The following is a 19,912-nucleotide window of genomic DNA, read 5'->3' as shown; positions in this document are numbered from 1 at the left end:
TGTTTGTTTCTTTCTTTTTTTTTTTTTAAGAGACAAGGTCTCACTCTGTTGCCCAGGCTGAAGTGGAGTGGCATAATCATAGTTCACTGCAGCCTCGAACTCTTGGGCTCAAGCCATCCTACCAGCTCAGCCTCCACAGGAGTAGCTGGGACTGCAGGTGGGCATCACCACACCCAGCTAATTTTTACGTTTTTTGTAGAGAGGGGTCTCGCTTTGTTGACTAGGATTGTCTTGAACTCCCAGCCTCAAGCAATCCTCCCACCTTGGCCTCCCAAATCTACAATCCCTTCTACCCTCCAGCCCCATCTCCATGGTACATGGAGGTCAGTTCTGGGACTGTTTGAACCACAAGATTCAAGAACTAGTGCATCAATCAGAAGACAATAGCTTAATTGGCTGGGTGGGAAGAAAGGAAAGAAAGGTCCCTGGATTAAAGGAGATACGGGAAGGCACTGAAGGGGAGCGCAGCAGCAGAACAGGGATGAGAAGGTGGGCAGCTCTCCAACGAGATGAGGCCCTATACATACCTGTAACTCGCAAGGTCAGGCTCAGAGAGGAACTCCCGGAGAAGCATCCCATCTGTCATGTAGCGCAGGACAGTTCGCTCTGACGTGCAGTCCTCAAAGCGGATGCTATAGCCAACCTGGTCAAGGGGGCCATTAGTGACTGAGAGTGGGCTGGTGTTTCCAGAAGGGAACTTAGGGTAAGGTGAAGCAGGGCAGCACCCAGACCTGTGCTGTGCGGCCCTGAGGGCAATGGGACTGAGTCCCAGACCCTGAGGGCTCGCTGCACTCCTCAGTTCCCCAGAGATCTTACCTCATTCCCAAGCTTCACACCCATCTCCCGGGCCACTCGGGCAGCCACACTCATGGCCGCCACTCTCCGGGGCTGGGTGCAGGCAATCTTCATACCCTTCTTTGTGTAACCCTGCATGACAAGGAAGAAGAGGTTTTCTCTTTGCTAAATATGGCCCCTGGGGCACAGTTGCAATTCAAAGAAAGAAGCTGTAAAAGCTAGACAGGGCAGGAGGAAAGGAGGGAAGACACAGAAGCTGAAAACCAGAAAAGAAGAAGGGCAGACAGATAGGATGACAGACCTAGGGCCCTCAAAGTGGGTCCTCACCCAGCCCTGGGTAGTCAAGTTCAGGCTTCTGCTCTACTTGAGCTGGAAAAAGACAGATCAGCTGAGGCAGACCCAGAAGCAATGGTGAACAAGAGAAGGTGAAAAAGCAGGAAGAATTGTCTTTAACTCCTCATTCTTTGGAGGCTGGAGAGGGGTGGAGGCCAGGCTGGGTCAGAGTATGGGGAGGTCCACATGATACACACACCCCACTGCATCCATCCTTCTATACGACCTTCCAACCTGAACATACTCAACACCTACCAGGCTTGGACACTGCGGCAGGAAGTGAGAACAGAAATGTGAAAAGGGTATGGACTTTATTCTCAAGAACCTCACAATTTAGTGGAAAAGACAGATAACTGACTACTCAAAACATCATGTAAAAGGAGCTCTGACAGGACTGTATTCATCGATGCCTGGTGCTGAGCCAAGCTGGAGGGTGTGATGACTGTACCTCCTCAAAGAGATACTGTGGGATCTGGGTGGTCTTCCCTGAGCCTGTCTCGCCTTCGATGATGAGGACTTGATGATTAGCAATGGCCGCCAGGAGCTCCTCTCGGAATGGGAACACTGGGAGGCTGCGGCGGACGGCCTGGATGGACTCTTTCTGCTGAGCCTGGGTTGAAGGGGATGGAGCTGAGGGCTCCTAAGGAAAGGGAAGGAGGGTGTGAGCTGGATGGCCAGCTTCAGGTCCTCCTCAGAACGTCCCCGAGCTGTCTGTCTCACCTCGTCACCCTGGAGCTGAGTGGCCCGGACAAACTCGATGGTTTCTTCCTCCTCCAGCACCAGCTGATACTTGGGCTCCTGGGAGGCAGCATCTCGGGCCCCAAACTTTAGGGACGCTGCCCCCAGCCGGGCCTCCTCCCAGCGCCGCTGCTCCTCCCCTGGGGCGCCTGATTCCTCCTCCACTAGATCCACAGCTCGAGCTGGCTATGGAGAGAGGGGATACATGAAGACCCTAAGACAGACGATGTCCTCTCTGCCCAGCTCCCTCCTCCCCGTCACTACCCCCACCCAGTGCCCACTGGGAAAGGCAACGTAAGGAAGGGGCCAGCCAAGGTGTTGCCTAGTTCCCTGAAGCCTTCCTTCCTCTCATCTTGAGGACCAAGGCTAAAGCAGATGCCAGTTCACCTCACCTGTCCTCTGGTCTCCTTGGGCATGTGGTAGCGATTGGTGGCCTCCAGCTTCTCCTGCTCCCCAGCGGCCCGGTACTCCCGGGCCAGATCCCGCACACGTCGCTTATATTTGAGCTCCCTCTGCTCATGCCGGCTCAGCTCCACATCCCCAAAAAGGAACTCCTCATCGGCCAGCTCTGCCTCCAGGTCCTCAAGCTTCTCTCGCTCCCGCTTAGCCAGGTACTCTCGCCGGGATTTCTTCCGCAGCTCAGGAACCTGGGTCAGGAAGAGGCAGTCAAATCCTTATCTTGCTGGAATAGCAACCCCTTTCTCTACCAACCCCTAGGAGTGAAAAACTCTCTGACAAGCAGGTGTGAGAACCCAAATGTGTACCCTCCACCTTCCCTCTGCAATGGACAATCAGACCAATGACGTGCCCCAGGCTGGGCCTCTTAGAATGCCACATGCTGACCACAAGCACTGGCTGTCAGCAGCAGAATCCAGCTGGAAGGTCCTTCTGGGCAGGGTCACCATCTTCATCAATATAGATACTTTAGGGCAAGTTTTCAATATTTTATATCTTACTCTTACTATTTTATTCAAACTAGTGGAAGGGGGAAAACAAAAAGGCTGACCTAGCATTTAGAAGCATAGGTCTCAAACTGAAAACAATTCATTCAAGAATAGAAGACCACTTGCGGTGCCAATAACAGGCAATCTTCAGCTCCAGTTAGATACCCCTGGTCTTAAACTGAATGTAGTTTGGGGAAGCAGGGGAAACCTGATTATACATGAAAAGTTAGTGCTACAGCATCAGGGACTGTTCCTGCAAGGCAATTGCAATCAGCGATCCTTACCTCTCCGGAACTAACCTCTCCTTCCCATATACTATGTGTCACTTGGCTTGTACACATCTACCTTTGATACAGGCTTTTTAGGACTCACTGCAGATGACAGTAGAATACTGGCAGTATCCTTCAAGCATTCCCAGTTCTAACCACGATCCCTCCTACTGCGGCAACATCATCTTCCCAATCTTCACAACAACCTCCTCTATTACGGGGGCAAAACCCCACTGGCGCTCTACCCTGGGGGGTGCTGGTTCTATTTAGTTGCTTGGCTTTTCCTGTTTGTTCTGTGAGGACTTAAAGTAGAGTTTCTAATCTTGACCAATCTGAGTACCACAAACATCCCTCAATGGGTGAGGCAGATAGATTTTTTTTAAAATGAGGAAAAAAATCTAAGCAATTTGAATATTAAAAAGAAAAATGATATGAGATCATAAAATATTAAAAAATAAAAATTCATGAGTCCAATGTGACACACAAAGAAAAATGGGAAAAAAAATCTTTGTCACCAGTGAAATAATTGTTATGCCAAACTCCTTTAACTCTGAAAATCGGTAATTAAAAGGAAACAAAACATTTACCCTGATTTTTAAGAAGTAATTATAGCTTGTTGCTAAGTACAAGCTCTTCTATATATAAAAATGCTAGGCAAGAAATGTACAAGGAATGATGGAATCCAAAAATCACCATTTTGCAAGCCCCAACGAAATAACTGATTCAGGAAAGGAAAAGCAGTGGTTGCCAAAACCACTAGATGAACGGCTGTCAGCAGAAAGGACAGCTGTGTTAACAAGCACACGGCCTGCCCCTGACGTGACACAACGTGAAGCACACACTGCCCGAGAGATGTTCCTGCCACACAGTTTAATCTGAGTCCAGGCAAACTTTAGACCCAATTTCCACTCTAAAGGAAGCACAGGGAACAGAAGAACTTAACACCACATAAGGAACAGAAAAATCCAGAATATAGGACACTATACAAGATGAGACAGAGAAGAGATAGAAACAAACTCAGGAGACCTAGCAACCTAATGCAGGGCACGTACCTGACTGCATTCAGCTTAGAAAAAGCATTTATTAAAGATATTTTGGATTAATGGGAGAAATTTATTGTAGACAGGTCTTAGTTGATACACAAGAATTACTGTTCATCTTCTTGGGTATGACAATGGCACTGTGGTTTTAGAGGAGAATGGCTTTATTCTTAGGAGGTACATGCTAATGTATTTAGGAATAAAATGCCATGACATCTAAAACTCTTTTAAATGATCCTTAAAAAAAAACATTTACATAAACCATGCAAATGCTATACACAGTATTAGTCATTTTTGAATATGAATAGTGCATAAGAGTGTTCATCGTATCATTCTTTCAACTTTCCTATTTGTTTGAAATTTTTCATAATTGAAAAAGAAAAGAAAAATTAAATCCAGACAAATAAAAACACTACAATTGCATTGAGAGATGTCTCAGTCTCTGATCATAGTCATTTTGCAGGGCGGGACATGAGATGAATTGGTCAGGAGAGACCTGGGAAACACTAGGCCATTATCAGAACTCTAACGATCTCAAAATTCTTTTGGGGAATTTATGTGTGACTTTAATTGACAAGACCAGGCCTTTGGAAAACTGCCTACCCTACCTAGACTCACACCATAAAAAGCCCAGTTTATGAATTACCAGAGTTCTGTCCCTATCCAGTGAGAAGACCAACTCTGCAAACCACGGGGAGATCATAAAGCCACATGGGGGTGCAGGGATTAGGTGGCAGGAAGGCATCTGGAGATGGTATGCCTAAGCTGAATGGCCAACACACACCCATGCAGTGGGACAGCAGCCCTGGCCCTGCCCTCCAGCCACCTCCTTGGCAACATTCCGGCTGTCTCACATCTCATTAAATCTCAGGAATAGGACAAGTCACAATCTCACTCACTAGTACACAGTGTGATTTGATCCTAAAGCAAGGAGTCAAGGAGGATCTGTAGGTAGCTTCTTTCCCTCTACAACTTAAGAGGGTTCCTTCCCTCAATAACTGTGTCTTCAGCTAGCTCCTACCAACCAAGCCCCCTCCTCTAAAGACCTGACCATGCCATCAGCATCCCCAACTGCACTTCCTCTGGATCCTTTCTCCCTATACCTAACTACTTCTTCAGAAGGTCTTTCTTTTTGTCTTCTGATCTTGGCTTCCCGGGACCTGGGACTCACCATGGCTTTCCGGTCTTCCTCAGCCATCTTTAGGCGCTTCTGAGCCTCTTCATAAGCCTGGGAGAAAAGCAAGAATGGAGGGGTATGAGGTCAAAGAGCCCCCACACACCAACAGCCATTCCCCTCTAGACTCACAAGGATCATTCAGATGAACCCTAGCACAAAGAAATGCCCCCTCTCAGTGAGGAATCTCTATGGCTGTGGGTATAATAGAGAGTTGCCCTTAGCCAGAGGACCCATGAGGTCCTCTCGCCTCAGAGATGAGCGTATCACTAGAGACAGCCCCTTGTCTTCCCAGAGATCACTATTTCTGCAATTCCAGAGACCCTGGGGATTTACAGAACATCATGCTGCCCCTATGCACCTTCTTGTCTGACCGCTCCAGGACATTTCGAGTCCGATCCTTGTCCCGCTGCCGAACCCGCTCTGCAAAGGCATCACGTTCCTCCAGGTCCTGAAGGCGCTCTCGCTCTGTCCGTTCCCACTCATCCTCCGACTCGGGCTTCTCTGTCTGCTGATTACTCCCCCTGAAGCCCAGACCAGGGGATTAAATAAGGACATCCAGAGGCTTAGCATCTACCTGCCCCATCCACGCTCACCCTGCTTCTGACTTACCCTGTCTTCCTCTTCCCTTTCTCAGAAGCTTCTTCCTCCTCTTCTTCCTCTTCCTCCTGGTGCTTTTTCCTGAGGTGTTTCCGTTTTTTACGCTTCTTCTGGAGGCTGCTCCCAGCTCTATCCACAGTCTCCTCACTGCTGTCCTCACTGTCTTCCAGCAACTTATAAGATCGGTTCTTCTCCAGCAGGGCTCGGGCCTCTCGCTCCGCTGCCCGAGCTGGCTTTTCTACCACCACTTTCCGCGGTACCTATCAGTAGAGGAAAAGATAAGGGGGTCTGAGCAACTCCTGATCTCTGACCACCTGTTTAGCTCTGTTCCTAATTTAAGAGGTTACTTGGTCTTAAATCAGCCTTCATTCTCTTTCTTCCCCATGGCTTCACTCCATATTCATCAGCCTGAATGGGCCCCCTCAGCTTCTGAACTTCCTTTCAGTTATTCATTTAACAAACATTTATCGAAGTTCGTCCTATGTGCCAGGCACTTGCTAGGTACTAGGATACAGGAATAAACAAAAAAGACAAAAATCCCTGCTTTCACAGAGCTTACATTCTTAAACCTGATTCTCAAATGCTCAGGTGCTTTCCTGCAGCTCTGTTCTTTCCAATGATTAAGTTATGCTTACGCAATGACTGACACTCTACAAGGATTACTTTGCAATTTGACAGTGGATGTCACGTGCCTGGTACTGTACCAGACTCCAGGGATACACTGGTGATCAGAACATAAAGTGCCTACCCTCACAGCACTTACATTCTAACCTCTCTTACCAAGCACCATGTTGGATAGCCATACCAGGCGCTCCGCCATTCTCTGAACACTTTCACTCCTTCTGCGTACTTACTAATCACCTGTTCTGCGAAGCAGGCAACTGTCAGGTAGGAGGAAGACTAAGGCAAGAAATGCACAGTCCTGTCCTCCAGCAGCTCACCTATTATACTTTTACTCCTTTGCCCTTCTCTACGACAAATTACTGGGAATCTTTGGGCTTTCTTCTCCTGATCGCTACCCCCACCTCTTCTGCCATACCACAGCATTTCCCACATATTTCACTATTCAAAGTGTGGTCCGTGGACCGTCAGTATCACCTGAAAACTTGTCAGAAATGTAGAAGCTAAGACCTCTACCGAATCGGAATCCGCATTTTAACAAAGGCCCTGGATGAATTACATGCATGTTCAAGTTCGAGAAACACTGTTCTATAGCCCTCCTCAGTGGATATTCGCCACTGAGTTGGACGTCCAGCACCTAGCACGGTACCTAGGCGACAACGGACAAAAGATAAATGCTTCCGAATTGAGCTCACTCAACTGCCTGATGAACAGTTAGGCCAGTCTCACCTGGACAAATGACAGGACCCTTCCCCTCTTCCACTCCCTCTCCCGCCGTTCCCACGCCGGGCCCCGCCCCACCCCTCCCGACACCTTGTTCCAGAGTCTCAGGGCGAAGTCTCGGGCCGGCCCGCTGAGGTCCAAGGTATCGGTGTCTCGCAGGCGCTGCACGAACTCCTCTGCAGAGGCGCAGCGTTGTGCTGTACCGATCAGGAACTGAGCAACGTGCCGCTCGCTCAGCCCCAGCACTGAGTGCAGCTCGTCCTGAACCCAGCGCTCCAGGCCCGCCGGCGTCGCCATGGCGACCCACGATCCCAGCTCCCGGCCCTGACGCGTCCGGAGCAGCCGCACTGGCGGCCGGACCAGTCAGAGGCCTGGAGCCCTCGGCCGGAGCCTCAGCTCCGCAAGGGAGCTCCCTTAGGACGTCTGGGTTCGGTCTCCAACAGCCCAAAGCCGTTTTCCGTACCACAGAGCCCGGAAGCGGCTGCACTTTTCCGGCCCAAGCACTACGGTGGCCGAGCGAGTTCAAACCTCGCAGAACCGTACCTGAAGCCGAAGTAATGCATTTTCCTTCATTTCTACCCCTACGCAGTCTCTCTGACGCCCCCTGATGGTCACTGCGTGAGTGCTTCACTCACTTGTTCATTCAACGAAGAAATGAGTGCCTAATGTGTGCTTATTCATTAGTTTCAGTCGCTGGGCATACAACAGAGAACAAACCAGACAAAAGTCCCTTACCGAATTTACGTTTGGGAGTGGGGGGAGACAAGATACATAATAAATAGGTAAAATATGGAAGTTCTACGGAGCCAAAAATAATGCAAGTAGAGGGGTGGTGCAGATTCGATTTCAAATTGGAAGATCGGGTCCATTTGCTAGCACTGGTACCTGCTGCAGGAGTGAATACAGGTTAGGCATAAGGGAGGACTTCTATGCGGGAAGAAACTTGGGAACTGGGGAAAGTTGTTAAAGAAAAAAAGAACCCCAAACCAAGGAATGGGCAAACTGTGTTCTGCATTTTTGCTAACAGCTTGAGAAATTCTATGGTGGCTGCTTATTTTAGTCTTTTTTTTTTTTGAGACAGGCTCACTGTGTTGCCCGGGCTAGAGTGCCGTGGCGTCATCCTAGCTCACAGCAACCTCACACTCCTGGGCTCAAGTTATCCTCCTGCCTCAGCCTCCCGAGTAGCTGGGACTACAGGTATGCGCCATCATGCCCGGCTAATTTTTTCTATGTATTTTTAGTTGTCCAATTAATTTCTTTCTATTTTTAGTAGAGACGGGGTCTCGCTCTTGCTAAGGCTGGTTTCGAACTCCTGAGCGCCAACAATCCGCCCACCTCGGCCTCCCAGAGTGCCAGGATTACAGGCGTGAGCCACCGCGCCCAGCCTGCAGCTGCTTATTTTAAAATAATCTGAACTTGGCTGGGCGCGGTGGCTCACGCCTGTAATCCTGGCACTCTGGGAGGCCAAGGCGGAAGGATTGCTCGAGGTCAGGAGTTCGAGACCAGCCTGTGGAAGAGTGAGACACCGTCTCTACTAAAAATAGAAGGAAATTAGCCGGACAACTAAAAATCTATACAGAAAAAATTAGCCGGGCACCCTGGCATGTGTCTGTAGTCCCAGCTACTCGGGAGGCTGAGAAAGGAGGATCGCTTGAGCCCAGGAGTTTGAGGTTGCTGTGAGCGAGGCTGACACCATGGGGCACTCTAGCCCAGGCAACAGAGCAAGACTCTGTCTCAAAATAAATAAAATAATAATAATCTGAACTTGTAACTTGCCACTCTGCTGTCCGACCTCTGTTTGACCCTGTTTCATACTTTTATGATTAATTGGACTTGTCATACATTACTGTTGGGAAATGAAACATTGTTACTGCAATTAACAGCTGCAGGTGGGTCTATATCATTGACTTCTTGACTTTCTGTTTCTGCCATGGACTGTGGGTATCCCTGGCATCTCAGAGCTTCCTGCCTTTGTTTTCCTGGGTCACAACTGATTAGAATCTTTACCTAATTAGCTGCTAACCTAACCATTCTATTTCCCTCCATACTCACACCTCACACCTTCTCTGAACTGGCTCACTCTTTGGACACTTTGCTTGTTCCTTTGCTAATTGAAGACCGTTGGCATATGCTTATGATCAATTCGTCTAATACATTTTGTTTTTAGTTAAGGGAGCAGGAGTCTCCTCTGACCAGTCTGAGAATGGCAAGCAACCTGTAGTGGTAGAAGGACTATAACTACTCAGTCATGTCCTTATTAGCCTGGAGAGCTAAAAAACAAACAAAAAGACCTGATGAGTAAAATATAGATGTTCCACATTTGTAGAAAAAAGAGAGTCTTTGAAATGGGAAAATCCCCAGTATCAACTATACTTGGGCAGCACAGCCATAAATTATTGATGGTTCTTAAACCTTTAGGAATATATTAATAAAACCCATTGTCTATCAGAGAAGAACCTTTTTCAGGAAAGTATACTTCTGAACATACTCACTAAATTTTGCAGCAATTTCAGATTTACTACTCATGGCCCCTGAGTCTTGGAGTAAATGTCCCTGGATTAGCCATATGGGTTGTATGTCATGTGCTACCTACCTGGCTGCTGCTTGCATTGCAGCAGACTTCTTTTTTGCTTGTTTATTTGTTTGTTTGTTTAGACAAAGTCTCACTCTCTTGCCCAGGCTAAAATGCAGCAGTGTCATCATGGCTCACTGCAGCCTCAAACTCCTAGGCTCAAGTAATCCTCCTGCCTCAGCCTCCTGCGTGGCTGGGACTAGTAGTGCACCACCATACCTGAGTAATTTTTTTTTTTTTGGTAGAGACAAGGTCTCACCATTGCCCAGGCTGGTCTTGAACTCCTGGCCTCAAGCAATCCTCCAGCCTCAGCCTCCCAAAATGCTAGGATTACAGGTGTGAGCCATTACGCCTGGCCTGTAGCAGACTTCTGAATACTGGAACCCTTCACCTCAGGGTGTCCTCTGCTTCCAATTTTTCAGGTCTTTTCATCTATTCATTCATTTGTTCAACCATTCATTTGAAACAATTTTGTGTGTCTACTATGTGCCAGGTGTGGGGATATGTCAGTGAACCCAAATGACATAGTTGGCCCTCATGGCATTTCATTTCTAGTGAATGCAAGTGCCCTTCCTCATGGTGCCTGCTCATCCTGTGTGAAACCCATGCACAGCTTCCTAGACCACTTTCTACATGTCAGTGCTGAGTTCCTGGTTCACCCCCATCATTTCCCCTCCCACAGTCACCAGAGCCACCCCTCACGTGCACATTTTTCCTCTAAAGAAGGAGAAGTATCCAGAGAGTTGGAGAGAGCTCCATTTTATTATGGAGAGTTAAAAAATAAACAAAAGAAAACAGGCAATTGATAAAGAAGGTGTAATGGGGGAGGAGAGTGAGGTGCCTTCATAATCACCCCATATCACCCCAATTTAATTGTGAACCACTAGGAGGACCAGAATGAAATAACTATCCTGGGGCACAGAGTTGAGATCCTCGGCCTTCCCTCTCGGGGAAACGGAGGCAAAGTAATACTGAGCGAAAGTGGAGGAAGCCACACCCCCAGGTCTGGAGGGGACAGGGGAGAGGATTCCATGCAGACACAGTGAGTAAGTGTGGCTTGTAAACCTGGGACTTCAGCAGGTGGGTCTGGGAGCCGGTGGATTTGTAAACCAGGCTGTGGCCAAGAGAGGAGGCAGGAGCTGTAAACAAAGGGGCAATGACCTAGAGAACAGGAGGGAGCGCCTGTAAATGGAGTGGGGTCTCAGCCTTTCACGGAGATGAGTACTTAAATCCTGAGAGTCCCCACGGGATGGTGGGGAGTCAAGGAAGGCTGTGGGGAGAGTGTACCTTGCCACGGAGATGGGAGGTATTCCATCTCCACCTCCAGTGAGTTCTGTGCTCCTCCCCAGAACTTGGTGCTCACTCTTGGATCCACTGGGATGCAACCCCACCCACACCAAGGACCCTGGGTTAGGGTGGAAATTGGGCAACTGGCTCTGCCCCCAGAAACAGGATGGGAAAGCAACTTGGAAGATGTTGGTTGCCCTTCCCTGCCAGGCTCATTTTAAGGATCTGTCTGCCCTGAATCTTCTGGGCTCCAGGATCTTCAGTTCTAGGAAGGAGGGAGGTATGTCCCAATGTTGGAAGGTCACCGCCGGCAGGACTCATCTGTGGGAGAGGGGCAGTAATGATAGAGAATGAGTAGAGGGCCTCCTGCCCTCCCACTCCTCCCCGAACTGAAGGGAAGCTGGCATACAGAAAGCCCTATAATATCTTCCAGTTACCACCAGTATCAGCAGCCATCACTCATTTAGCTCAAACTCTGTGCCAGGCATTCCTATAACTGGTTTAATCTCATGATAACTCCAGGAGAGTTTGAGTAATTTAACATCCAGCCATGGTTCTAAGTGCTTCACAAAATTTACTTAATCCTTTCAACAATTCCAGGACGTAGTTATTATTAACCTCATTTCATAAATAATAAACTGAGGCCCGAGTCAGATGGTTTCTCTGAGGTCCCACAAGTAAAAGACAAGCTGGAATTCAAACTCAGACCTGTCTGGCCCAAACCCTGTGTTTTTAACCAGATTGAAGCGCTCAGAAAGAGGCCTGGTTTTGAAACGTGAAGACTCAATGTGCACTTCACTTCTCAGGACCTCAGTTTCCCCGTCTGTTAAAGGCGCGGGTTGGGCTAGAGGTCCTCCAAGCCCCATCAAGCTCCTCCCCGTCCCTCCTGGACCTCAGTGCCCGCTCTGACACCAGGGGGCGCCCTCGGGCCGGGGGAGCTCCGCTTACCCACTATCAGGGCCTTGGTGCGCAGCCCGCCCTGGAGCTCTGGCTGCAGCAGCAGCAGCTCCTCCTCATCCTCTTCGTCGTCGGGTTGGGCCGCTGGGGAATTGGAGGCACTGGGGACCTCAGGCTCTGGGCCTAGCTCCTCCAGTACCGAACTCTCAGAGGGGTATTGGTACGTGGTCTCCAGAGCTGTCTCGCTGAAGGAGATCTTGAGCTGAGGGAGGGAGAGAAGCGGGGAGAGACAAGCTCAGCACTGGGAAGCCCAGGGGGAAGCCCAGGGGGAAGCCCAGGGGGAAGCCCAGCGGGAAGCCCAGGCAGTTTGCAAGGGAACAGGTGGAAGGTGGGGTTGGGGCTGGACTTAGGCACCTGCTGACTCTCCCTTCCCTATCCACTTGGGATCTAGTTTTCTTTTCCATCCTGGTTCTCCAATCCCAGATTTTCCCTCTTCAACCACATCATTTCAAAAACATCAGACTTTGGCCTGAGGCTTTGGCAGGAGCCTGGGAGACAGAAGGGAGTATACAGGACTAAGATCCCTGCTCTTTAGAGTGTGGGAGGCAGAAGGGTAAAAATAAATAAAAATATATGGTGCTGTGATCAGAACTGAGTCTTTGGACACCCTGGTGGCAATCAGGTAGGCTTCCCAGACAAGGTGAGATTTGAGCTGGCCAGGCAGGAAAGAGCTGGCCAGGGAGGGAGTCCCAGCCAAAAGCAAAGTTTTCACACCCTTAGCCCCTTGCTGTCCCCTGGGAAACCCAGGACCCTGGGCACCTGCCTGCTCCCACTCCCCTCACTCCTCTCCTATCCACAGCAAAGGGGGTCTAGGGCCTGGGAAGAGATAAGAGACCAACAGAAAGGCCCAGAGGAACCAAGAGACTCCCCCAACACACATGGGAGAAGATGAGTTCCTGAAGGGTGCAGCTGGGGGAGGTGACAGGGGCAGAGAGGAAAGTCCACACAAACCAAGGGTGAGGGTGGAGAGTGTGCCCAAAGGGACAGGCACAGACAGAGGCAAAAGGCCAGAGATGGGGCAGGAAACCCTTCATGAACACACTGTCCTAGTGGGGCGCGGTGGCTCACACCTGTAATCTTAGCACTCTGGGAGGCTGAGACAGGAGGATTGTTTGAGCTCAGGAGTTTGAGATCAGCCTGAGCAAGAGCGAGACTCCATCTTTATTAAAAATAGCAAAATTAGCTGGGTGTCTTGGCCTATGCCTATAGTCCCAGCTATTTTGGAGGCTAAGGCAGTAGGATCACTTGAGCCCAGGAGTTTGAGGTTGCTGTGAGCTAGGCTGACGCCATGGCACTCTAGCCAGGGCGACAGAACAAGGCTGTTTCAAAAAAAAATCCCCTTAAAACAAAAAAAACTCCACACTGTCACAAGAGCTGGATAAGTCCCACCTGTTCTCACTGCCTTTCTACCCTTCCCCTTTGCCCTTTTAAGAAGCTCAGGGGGAAGGAGCAGGGTGGGATTAAGTCTGGGAGCCAAAGGGATTAGGGAGACAAATAGGATTCTATATGAACTACTTGGAAAGGTTCAGATGATCTACTCAGGCCTTCCCCTGGCTTGTTTGGGAAGACTTGGGGCTGAGCCCTACATCCCTGAGCCCCTGCATGCACTGTGGTATGGGAAACCAGAAGGGTGGCTGAACAGGTGGTTGCCAAGGACTGTATGAGATATGACACCTGGGTCCCCATGGGAAGCTGGAACTCAGGGACTGTGTGTCGCTCCTTGGCTCCAAACCCTATAGTGGCTCCCCATCTCACTTGCAACAAAAGCCAGGGTCTGACCAAAGCTTACAGGGTGCTCCCAACGTGCCATTCCTGCCTTTGCCTCTCTGGTATCCTCCTCCACTCCAACCACACTGGCCTTGGTTTCCACCAAGCCCACCAGGTACACTCTCACCTCAGGGCCTTTGCATTGACTGTTCCTTCTGCCTGGAACATCTTCCCCCCAAATACCTGCATGGTTCCCTTCCTCCCAATGGCCCTATTCTGAAGTTGGCACATTCACTCCCCCCACCTCTTGACCCTCTAAGTTCCACTTACCCCTGTTCTACTTTTTTTTTTTTCATAATCACTTACCACCTTCTAACCTACTAGAGAATTTGCTTATTTATTATGCTTGTGTCTGCTGCCAAAAGGAGTCTGGTTGCTACAATGGATAAGATTTGTCCAGACCTCAAATGAGGTCCCAACAGAGGACCAATGCTGGGGGAACAATATAGGGGTAGCTTAGCCTGTACACAGTGGACCCCCCAGTCTATGTCTGGTAGAATCAAGTGGCAGCAGCCAGACTGCTTCTATCTCAACTTCTTGAAAGGGACCAGTTATGATTCTGTAATTGACAGATTAATCCAAATTTCCGGGAACCCATTTCTGTTTTATTTTCATATCCCCTTTTGGGATAACAACCTCTAGTTTACGGTCTACTCTGAAAAAGGATTTATTTTGTTTGCTGTCAGTCTATGTTTGTGCCTCTCCCCCGACCCTACCTCTCTCCTCACCCCGCTACCAGCTTCTGACTGGGCTTCTCAGGAATGCACAGCCTGCATGGAAGTGGGGGGAGGAGGGGGTGACTCATTCGCTCCTCTCCCCTCAGCTATATAAGGTCACAAAGGGGCCAGTCTCTCAGCCCAAGGGGCCTCTGGGGAAGGGCCCCAGCCATAGCCATCCCCTGGGCTCCCATGGCAGGGCTGGGATTTCTCTCCTGACAGCAGGAAATTAGCCTGCATACAGGAGTTATTTAGGGAAGGTGGGGAGGTCAATGTTGCTCCTCCTATCTCTTATCCCTGAGCCATTGGGTGGTGGCAGAGTTGGGACAAGGCACATCAGGCCCTGATGAGCAAGGCCTGAGAGAGGGTGGAGGGTGAGGTGTCTGGATCTAGGGAACTCTCTGCTGCCTCTTCCCCACCCCCAACCCCTCCCTTGAGCGGCTGCTTCCTTATTCTCTCACCACATCCTGAGCACAGTTCTGGCAGGCCCAGGGCCCAGCGTTCCCCACTTAGCCCCACCAGCCTTCCGGCCCCCACCCCAGCTTCCTGTTTGGGCGATCTGCTTCCGGTTCCCCTACTCCCTGGCCTAGGTATGATCACCATCACAGGTCCTGCTGTGCACTCAGTTCCTGGCTCCCCTTGGATGCTCCCTGGGCTTTGGGCCCCAAAGCTTCATGCCTCTGTCTGCTCCTTCCTCCCCAAGGGCACAAGCCAGCCTTAGTAGGAAGTGACTTTTCTGAACACCTCACCCTGGTAGAATTTCCTGTCCTCCTTCCTTGCATCTGCCCAGCCCTGAGGGGTAGCGGGCTGGTAGCAGCCGGAGAGCTCAGGGTAGATTCCCAAATACCAGGCCTCAGGGATGGGAGCTTAAGCTTCATGTGAAGATGAATAGGGGGATCAAACACCCCCCAAGCTTAACCCAGATCGTTGGTCCCTGTGGTTTCCCACCCACACTGAGGACACAAGAAACAAATCTAAGGACGTTAACATATGGGATAAGAATGAGATTGGGCTTCCCAGGCTCTGGGGAGATGTGTCAGTGGAGGGACCTCTGAGTCTGCGACATCTGAGTATGGGACCTCTCTCTCCCTAGAGATTTTCAAGCTGGAAATGGATGGGTGTGCATAGGGAAGGAGTTGGGCCAGGGCCAGGGGGAGAAGTCAGCCTGGCTGCTCTCACCCCCCCTGCATGTCCTTGTTCAAGTCTAACCTCTGACCGGCTACTGGCCTCAGCCTCCACCCCTGTCTCCAGCTCCCAGCATACTCCCTGGCCAGTCCCTGCTCTCAGCACTGTGTCTCCAAGTGTACTTCTCTCTTTTGCTACCCCAAAGGGAGGGAGAGGCCGGGATGGCAGGAAGAGAGGGGAAAACCGATTGCTGAGCCAGTTCTGGGGAGGGAGGGGAAGCCCAGGGAGGAAGGACTGGGGAGTGAGGGGCGGGGATATTTTGGAAGAGGAGAAGGCTTTTCTTGTCCCAAGAGAGAAGGGAGCACTGTCTGAAGCAGTGGCCCAGCTGGGGGTGTGCAACCCCGAGGTCACCCACTTCAAATGGCCTCTGTGTGTGTCTCTCCCATGGGGCAGACTCAGGGTTCAAAAGCCTTCTCTCTGCTCTTTGGCCAGCCCAGTTCCATTGCCCCACTCCCTTCTATGCTAGGATGTCCCCACTTAGCTCTGCCCACCTTTCCGTGGGGCTGTGAGACCTTTCTCCACTGGCTTCTCCCTGCAATTTCTCCCTAGAACCCCACCCCCTCTGCTGCCCCAGGCTTCCTGCCCTTACATTCTCTCCCCCAAAAGCAGTAAGTGCTTTCAGCCTGGTGACCCTGCCCTCCTTGATTGGAGGTTTTGGGTTTGGGCTCCCGTCTCTTCCCAGATGGGCTGGAGTGGGTCACAGACTCAGAGCAAAGGAAGGAAAGAAATGTGGGGGAAACTCAGAGCCTAAGGGAAGCGAGAATGAGCAGCGCGGGCACACCCTGAGAAAGACACACCCAGAGACAGCGTTGGATTGCTGGGCAGGATCTTTGGGGCTCAAAATGGAAAAGGAGGGCTAGGAGAAGGAAGGGTGTGCGTGCAGAGGGAGGAAGGGTGGTGGCAGGAATTAACAAAAAGAATAGAAGAGGACAAGAATACAGGGGTATAAAAAAGAAAGAAAGACAAGTTCAGGGAGAACTGACAAGCGGGCGTCTAAGAAGTCTGGCTTGGCGGCTCCCCTACCTGTTTGTGATGTCTTTCGGGGGACCCCTTGACAAGGCAGCTGCGGCTGAGACGGAGGTAGCCCCCCAGAACCAAGATCTCCTCAGCAGTGGGGTACCGCTTCTTCCCAGCCCCAGGGACTGCAGCATCAGCTGTGGCTGGGGTGGCTGGGGTCGCAGGGGGCACAGAGCGCCGGGGGTTGACTGTGAAAGTATGTCCACTGCGGCGGGGGGTCCCCACCCCTGGCCCTGCCTTCACCCCATAGAATAGTCGGCTCATGAGGGGATCCCCAGGGGGCTGGGGGACGGCTGGGGGTTGGGGAGACAGAGGGGCTGGTGGTGGGGGCCGCAGTTCCACTGCTTCCTCTTCCTGCTGTCTTGGGCCTCCGGTCCCAGCGTCCTCTGGTGGGAGGGGGGAGGGCACAGAGCAGCGGTTCAGCAGGGTTCTCAGAGGCCTGCCCTGAGCCCCCGCCTCCTCCTTCTCAGCCTCCCCTTCTCCAGCCTCTACACCAGGAGGCCCCAGATGCTTCTCAGCCAACTCTGTAGGTTCTGGTTTCTGAGTTTGAGTCTCTGTGTCCCTGGGTGTCCATTCTCGAGCCTTCCCAGAGTTCAGCGTCCATTTCCACCCTTCTGTTGGCCTCGAGTTCCTGTCGCTATCCTCCACAGGGCTGGGCCTCTGCTCTGCTGCCTCCACTTGCCTTGCGCTGTTGCCTTCAGCCTCCCTTGTCAGAGTCTCTGACAGCACTGTAATCTCTTCTGGGGACATCCCTGGAATTGGCCTCTCTTCTTTTCTCCCACATTTCTCCAGGTAGTCTTTTCTTTCTTCTCCTGAGCTCAGCCTCCACTCTGTTGGCTCCAGTTGTACCAAACTCTGTTCCTGAGACTCTCTAGAGTCAGGCTTCCGCTTATGGGCCTCTGTCAGGCCCAACTTCTGGTTGCCAGATTCCCCTGGGCTCAGTCTACTTTCCCCTATCTCTTTTCTCCTGGGGCTTTGTTCTCGAGGCTCTGCCAGTCTTGGACTCCGCTCTGGAGTTTCTCCAGGGCTCAGCCTCCATTTCCACGTCTCTGAGAGCCGGGAGCTCCTGTCTCCCACCTCTCCTGGGCTTTGCCTCCTGTCCCAAGCCTCCATAGGCCTGGGGCTCGACTCTTGGGCTCCCCCTATCCCCAGCCTCCTCTCTCTGGTCTCCCTGGGACTTAGCCTCTCTTCTCTTGACTCTCTTCCCTTGGGGCTCTGATCCCGCATGTCCCCAGGGCTGGCTCTACGCTCCCTGGCCTCCAGAGGCCCAGGCTTTCTCTCTGCAAGTAGTTCTTCACTCCGTTGCTGCTGCTGCTGCTGCCGCTCCTGCCGCTCCTGCCGGATGAATCGGTTCTGGTGCACTGGCCCGATGGCCTCCAGAAGGACGGCAGACTCATCTGGGTCTGGAGGTCCAGCCTCTGCAGTCCCAGGCACAGGGCTAGGCTCACCAGGGGACAGTCCAAGCTTGGCTCGGCGGCGCTCCAGGAGCCCCCGCTTCCAGGCTGGCATCTGGGACAGGCGCTCCCGCTCTGCCTTTTCCCGGCCACGAACGGATGCCTCCTCCTGCCGGCGCCGGGCTAGCAGCTGGAGCTTCCAGTCTGGGATGGTGGCCATGGTCGTCTTGAGGTGAGGGCAGGGAGCGCTGGGGGCAGAGAACAGGAGGAAGAGGCTCCAGAGAGGCCCCGGGGGTGCGACGGGGTGGGCAGAGAGGAAGTGGGGGGAGAGGTGAGACACCGAGAAGGGCAGAGGAGCTGAGGATGAGGGCAGAGCACAGGGGAAGTTGAAAAAGTGAAGAGAAGCTGTGAACAAGTTGGGGGATGTGAGAGGAAGAGTCGAGATTCAGGGCAATGAGGGCGGGGGCCGGATTTGGCAGTAGCGTTAACGGGTTATTAGAGACAGTCCCCAGGACGTCAGGAGACAGAGGGGCGAGGAGAGAAGCTGGCGTGAGGGCGAAGACAGAAAAGGGGGAGCCGGGTTCAGGCGAGGCTGCCTCACCGATATCCCGCGGGAGGCGAGCGTGGGAAGGAAGGTCAGGGAATCCCCCCGGAGGCGGCAACGGGACCTGAGGGGATGTCGGGGAGGCCGGGAGGGGCGGAGGGGGAAGAGGTCTCCGGGAGAAGGGAGTCAGAGGAGCGGCGCAAGGCAGCGCCGCGGCGGCAGCCCGGCGAGTCTCGGCTCGGGCCCCGCGGGTCCCGGCTCCCCCGCCAGCCCCGCTCGGGCCCCGCCTCTCCGGCCCTCGCCCCCGCCCCCCGCCCCGGCTCCGCCCCCGAGGCGGTCAGGGGAAATACCCCTCCCCGGGGACTTTCGGGGCCCGGGCGTCCGGGCTGCCGGCACGTTCCCCGAACCCTGGGGTCCTCCCCCACCGGTCCCGGCGCCACCGTCTGCTGGCCCCAGCGGCTGCGCCCCGCGACCCAGGCGTGCCGGGGAGCGGCTCCGTGTCCCTCTCCACAGCCCGCGAGTCCGGCGCCCGTCCCGGCTCTCACGTTGTCCTGGCAGAGCCAGCCATCGCCAACCGGCTCTGACCGCACAGACAATCTCGGCACAAAGAGGAGACAGCCCAAGGACCGGGCCAGGGACAAGAGCGGGGACGCGAGCGAGGAGACACCCCCTCCCCAAGTCTGAGCCCTGCAGTCAACTCACAAGCCGAGGGGCCTCCGGGGGAGGGGTGCGGAGGAGCCAGGCGTCCAGAGAGAGGAGGAGAGAGGAAGAGGAGGAGAGAGGGAGAGAGGGAGATCCGGAGACTAGAGGGAGGGGAGGAGGGAGAGGAGGAGGGAAAGAGGGAGCAGAGGAGGAGGGACGGAGACAGAGACTAGGGGGCCGGGCGGGGGGCGGCGACCGCTTTGTCTAAGGACAATGCCGAGAGGGAAGGGGGCGCAGGGCGGAGCCCGGAGGCGGGGCCTCGCTCCCTCGCACCCGGCGTGGGACTCGACTCCCGTACTGCCCTCTTCTCGCCCGAACCCCTGGGCCTCCGCTCTCTGTCAACAGGGTTCCTCAGCCCTGCCCTCCTGGCAGCCCTGGAGAGCCCAGGTATCCAGACTCCCGCCCCCAGCTCGCAGACCCAGGGTGGCGGCCCGTGACTCAGGCCCCTCGAGGGATTTGGGGAGGAAGCGGCAGCTGCTCCGGGCCCGGCCCGCCCTTCCCATCTTTGGTCGCTCCTCCCCGTGCTTTTGCCTT

General features: G+C 52.8%; 2 protein-coding genes across 2 annotated transcripts in view; both read right to left on the bottom strand.

Annotated features, from left to right (window-relative positions):
- DHX16 (DEAH (Asp-Glu-Ala-His) box polypeptide 16) overlaps nt 1–7,785 on the bottom strand; it is a 14,682-nt gene extending 6,897 nt beyond the window's left edge. The window contains exons 1-9 of the mRNA XM_012652911.1: nt 7,328–7,785; nt 5,906–6,153; nt 5,655–5,817; nt 5,291–5,347; nt 2,259–2,513; nt 1,849–2,052; nt 1,577–1,768; nt 817–927; nt 528–643 (exon numbers count right to left, since the gene is read on the bottom strand). Of these exons, the coding sequence (XP_012508365.1) occupies nt 528–643; nt 817–927; nt 1,577–1,768; nt 1,849–2,052; nt 2,259–2,513; nt 5,291–5,347; nt 5,655–5,817; nt 5,906–6,153; nt 7,328–7,534 (1,553 nt within the window). The 5' untranslated portion in view covers nt 7,535–7,785. The remainder of the gene's footprint in view (nt 1–527; nt 644–816; nt 928–1,576; nt 1,769–1,848; nt 2,053–2,258; nt 2,514–5,290; nt 5,348–5,654; nt 5,818–5,905; nt 6,154–7,327) is intronic.
- A 2,771-nt stretch (nt 7,786–10,556) lies between these two features.
- PPP1R18 (protein phosphatase 1, regulatory subunit 18) lies at nt 10,557–19,587 on the bottom strand. Its single transcript, XM_012652926.1, has 4 exons — nt 19,379–19,587; nt 16,745–18,380; nt 12,045–12,255; nt 10,557–11,417 (listed from the first exon to the last, which is right to left on the bottom strand). The coding sequence occupies exons 2-4, from the start codon at nt 18,350–18,352 to the stop codon at nt 11,398–11,400; spliced, it is 1,839 nt and encodes a 612-aa protein (XP_012508380.1). The 5' UTR covers nt 18,353–18,380; nt 19,379–19,587; the 3' UTR covers nt 10,557–11,397.
- Between the last annotated feature and the right edge of the window lie 325 nt (nt 19,588–19,912).

This window comes from Propithecus coquereli, unplaced genomic scaffold (genome assembly GCF_000956105.1).
Source record: "Propithecus coquereli isolate 6110/MARCELLA unplaced genomic scaffold, Pcoq_1.0 Scaffold404, whole genome shotgun sequence".
NCBI classification, from domain to species: domain Eukaryota; kingdom Metazoa; phylum Chordata; class Mammalia; order Primates; family Indriidae; genus Propithecus; species Propithecus coquereli.
Note: the sequence above shows the minus strand (reverse complement) of the source record. Positions and strands in the feature narration are given on the sequence as shown.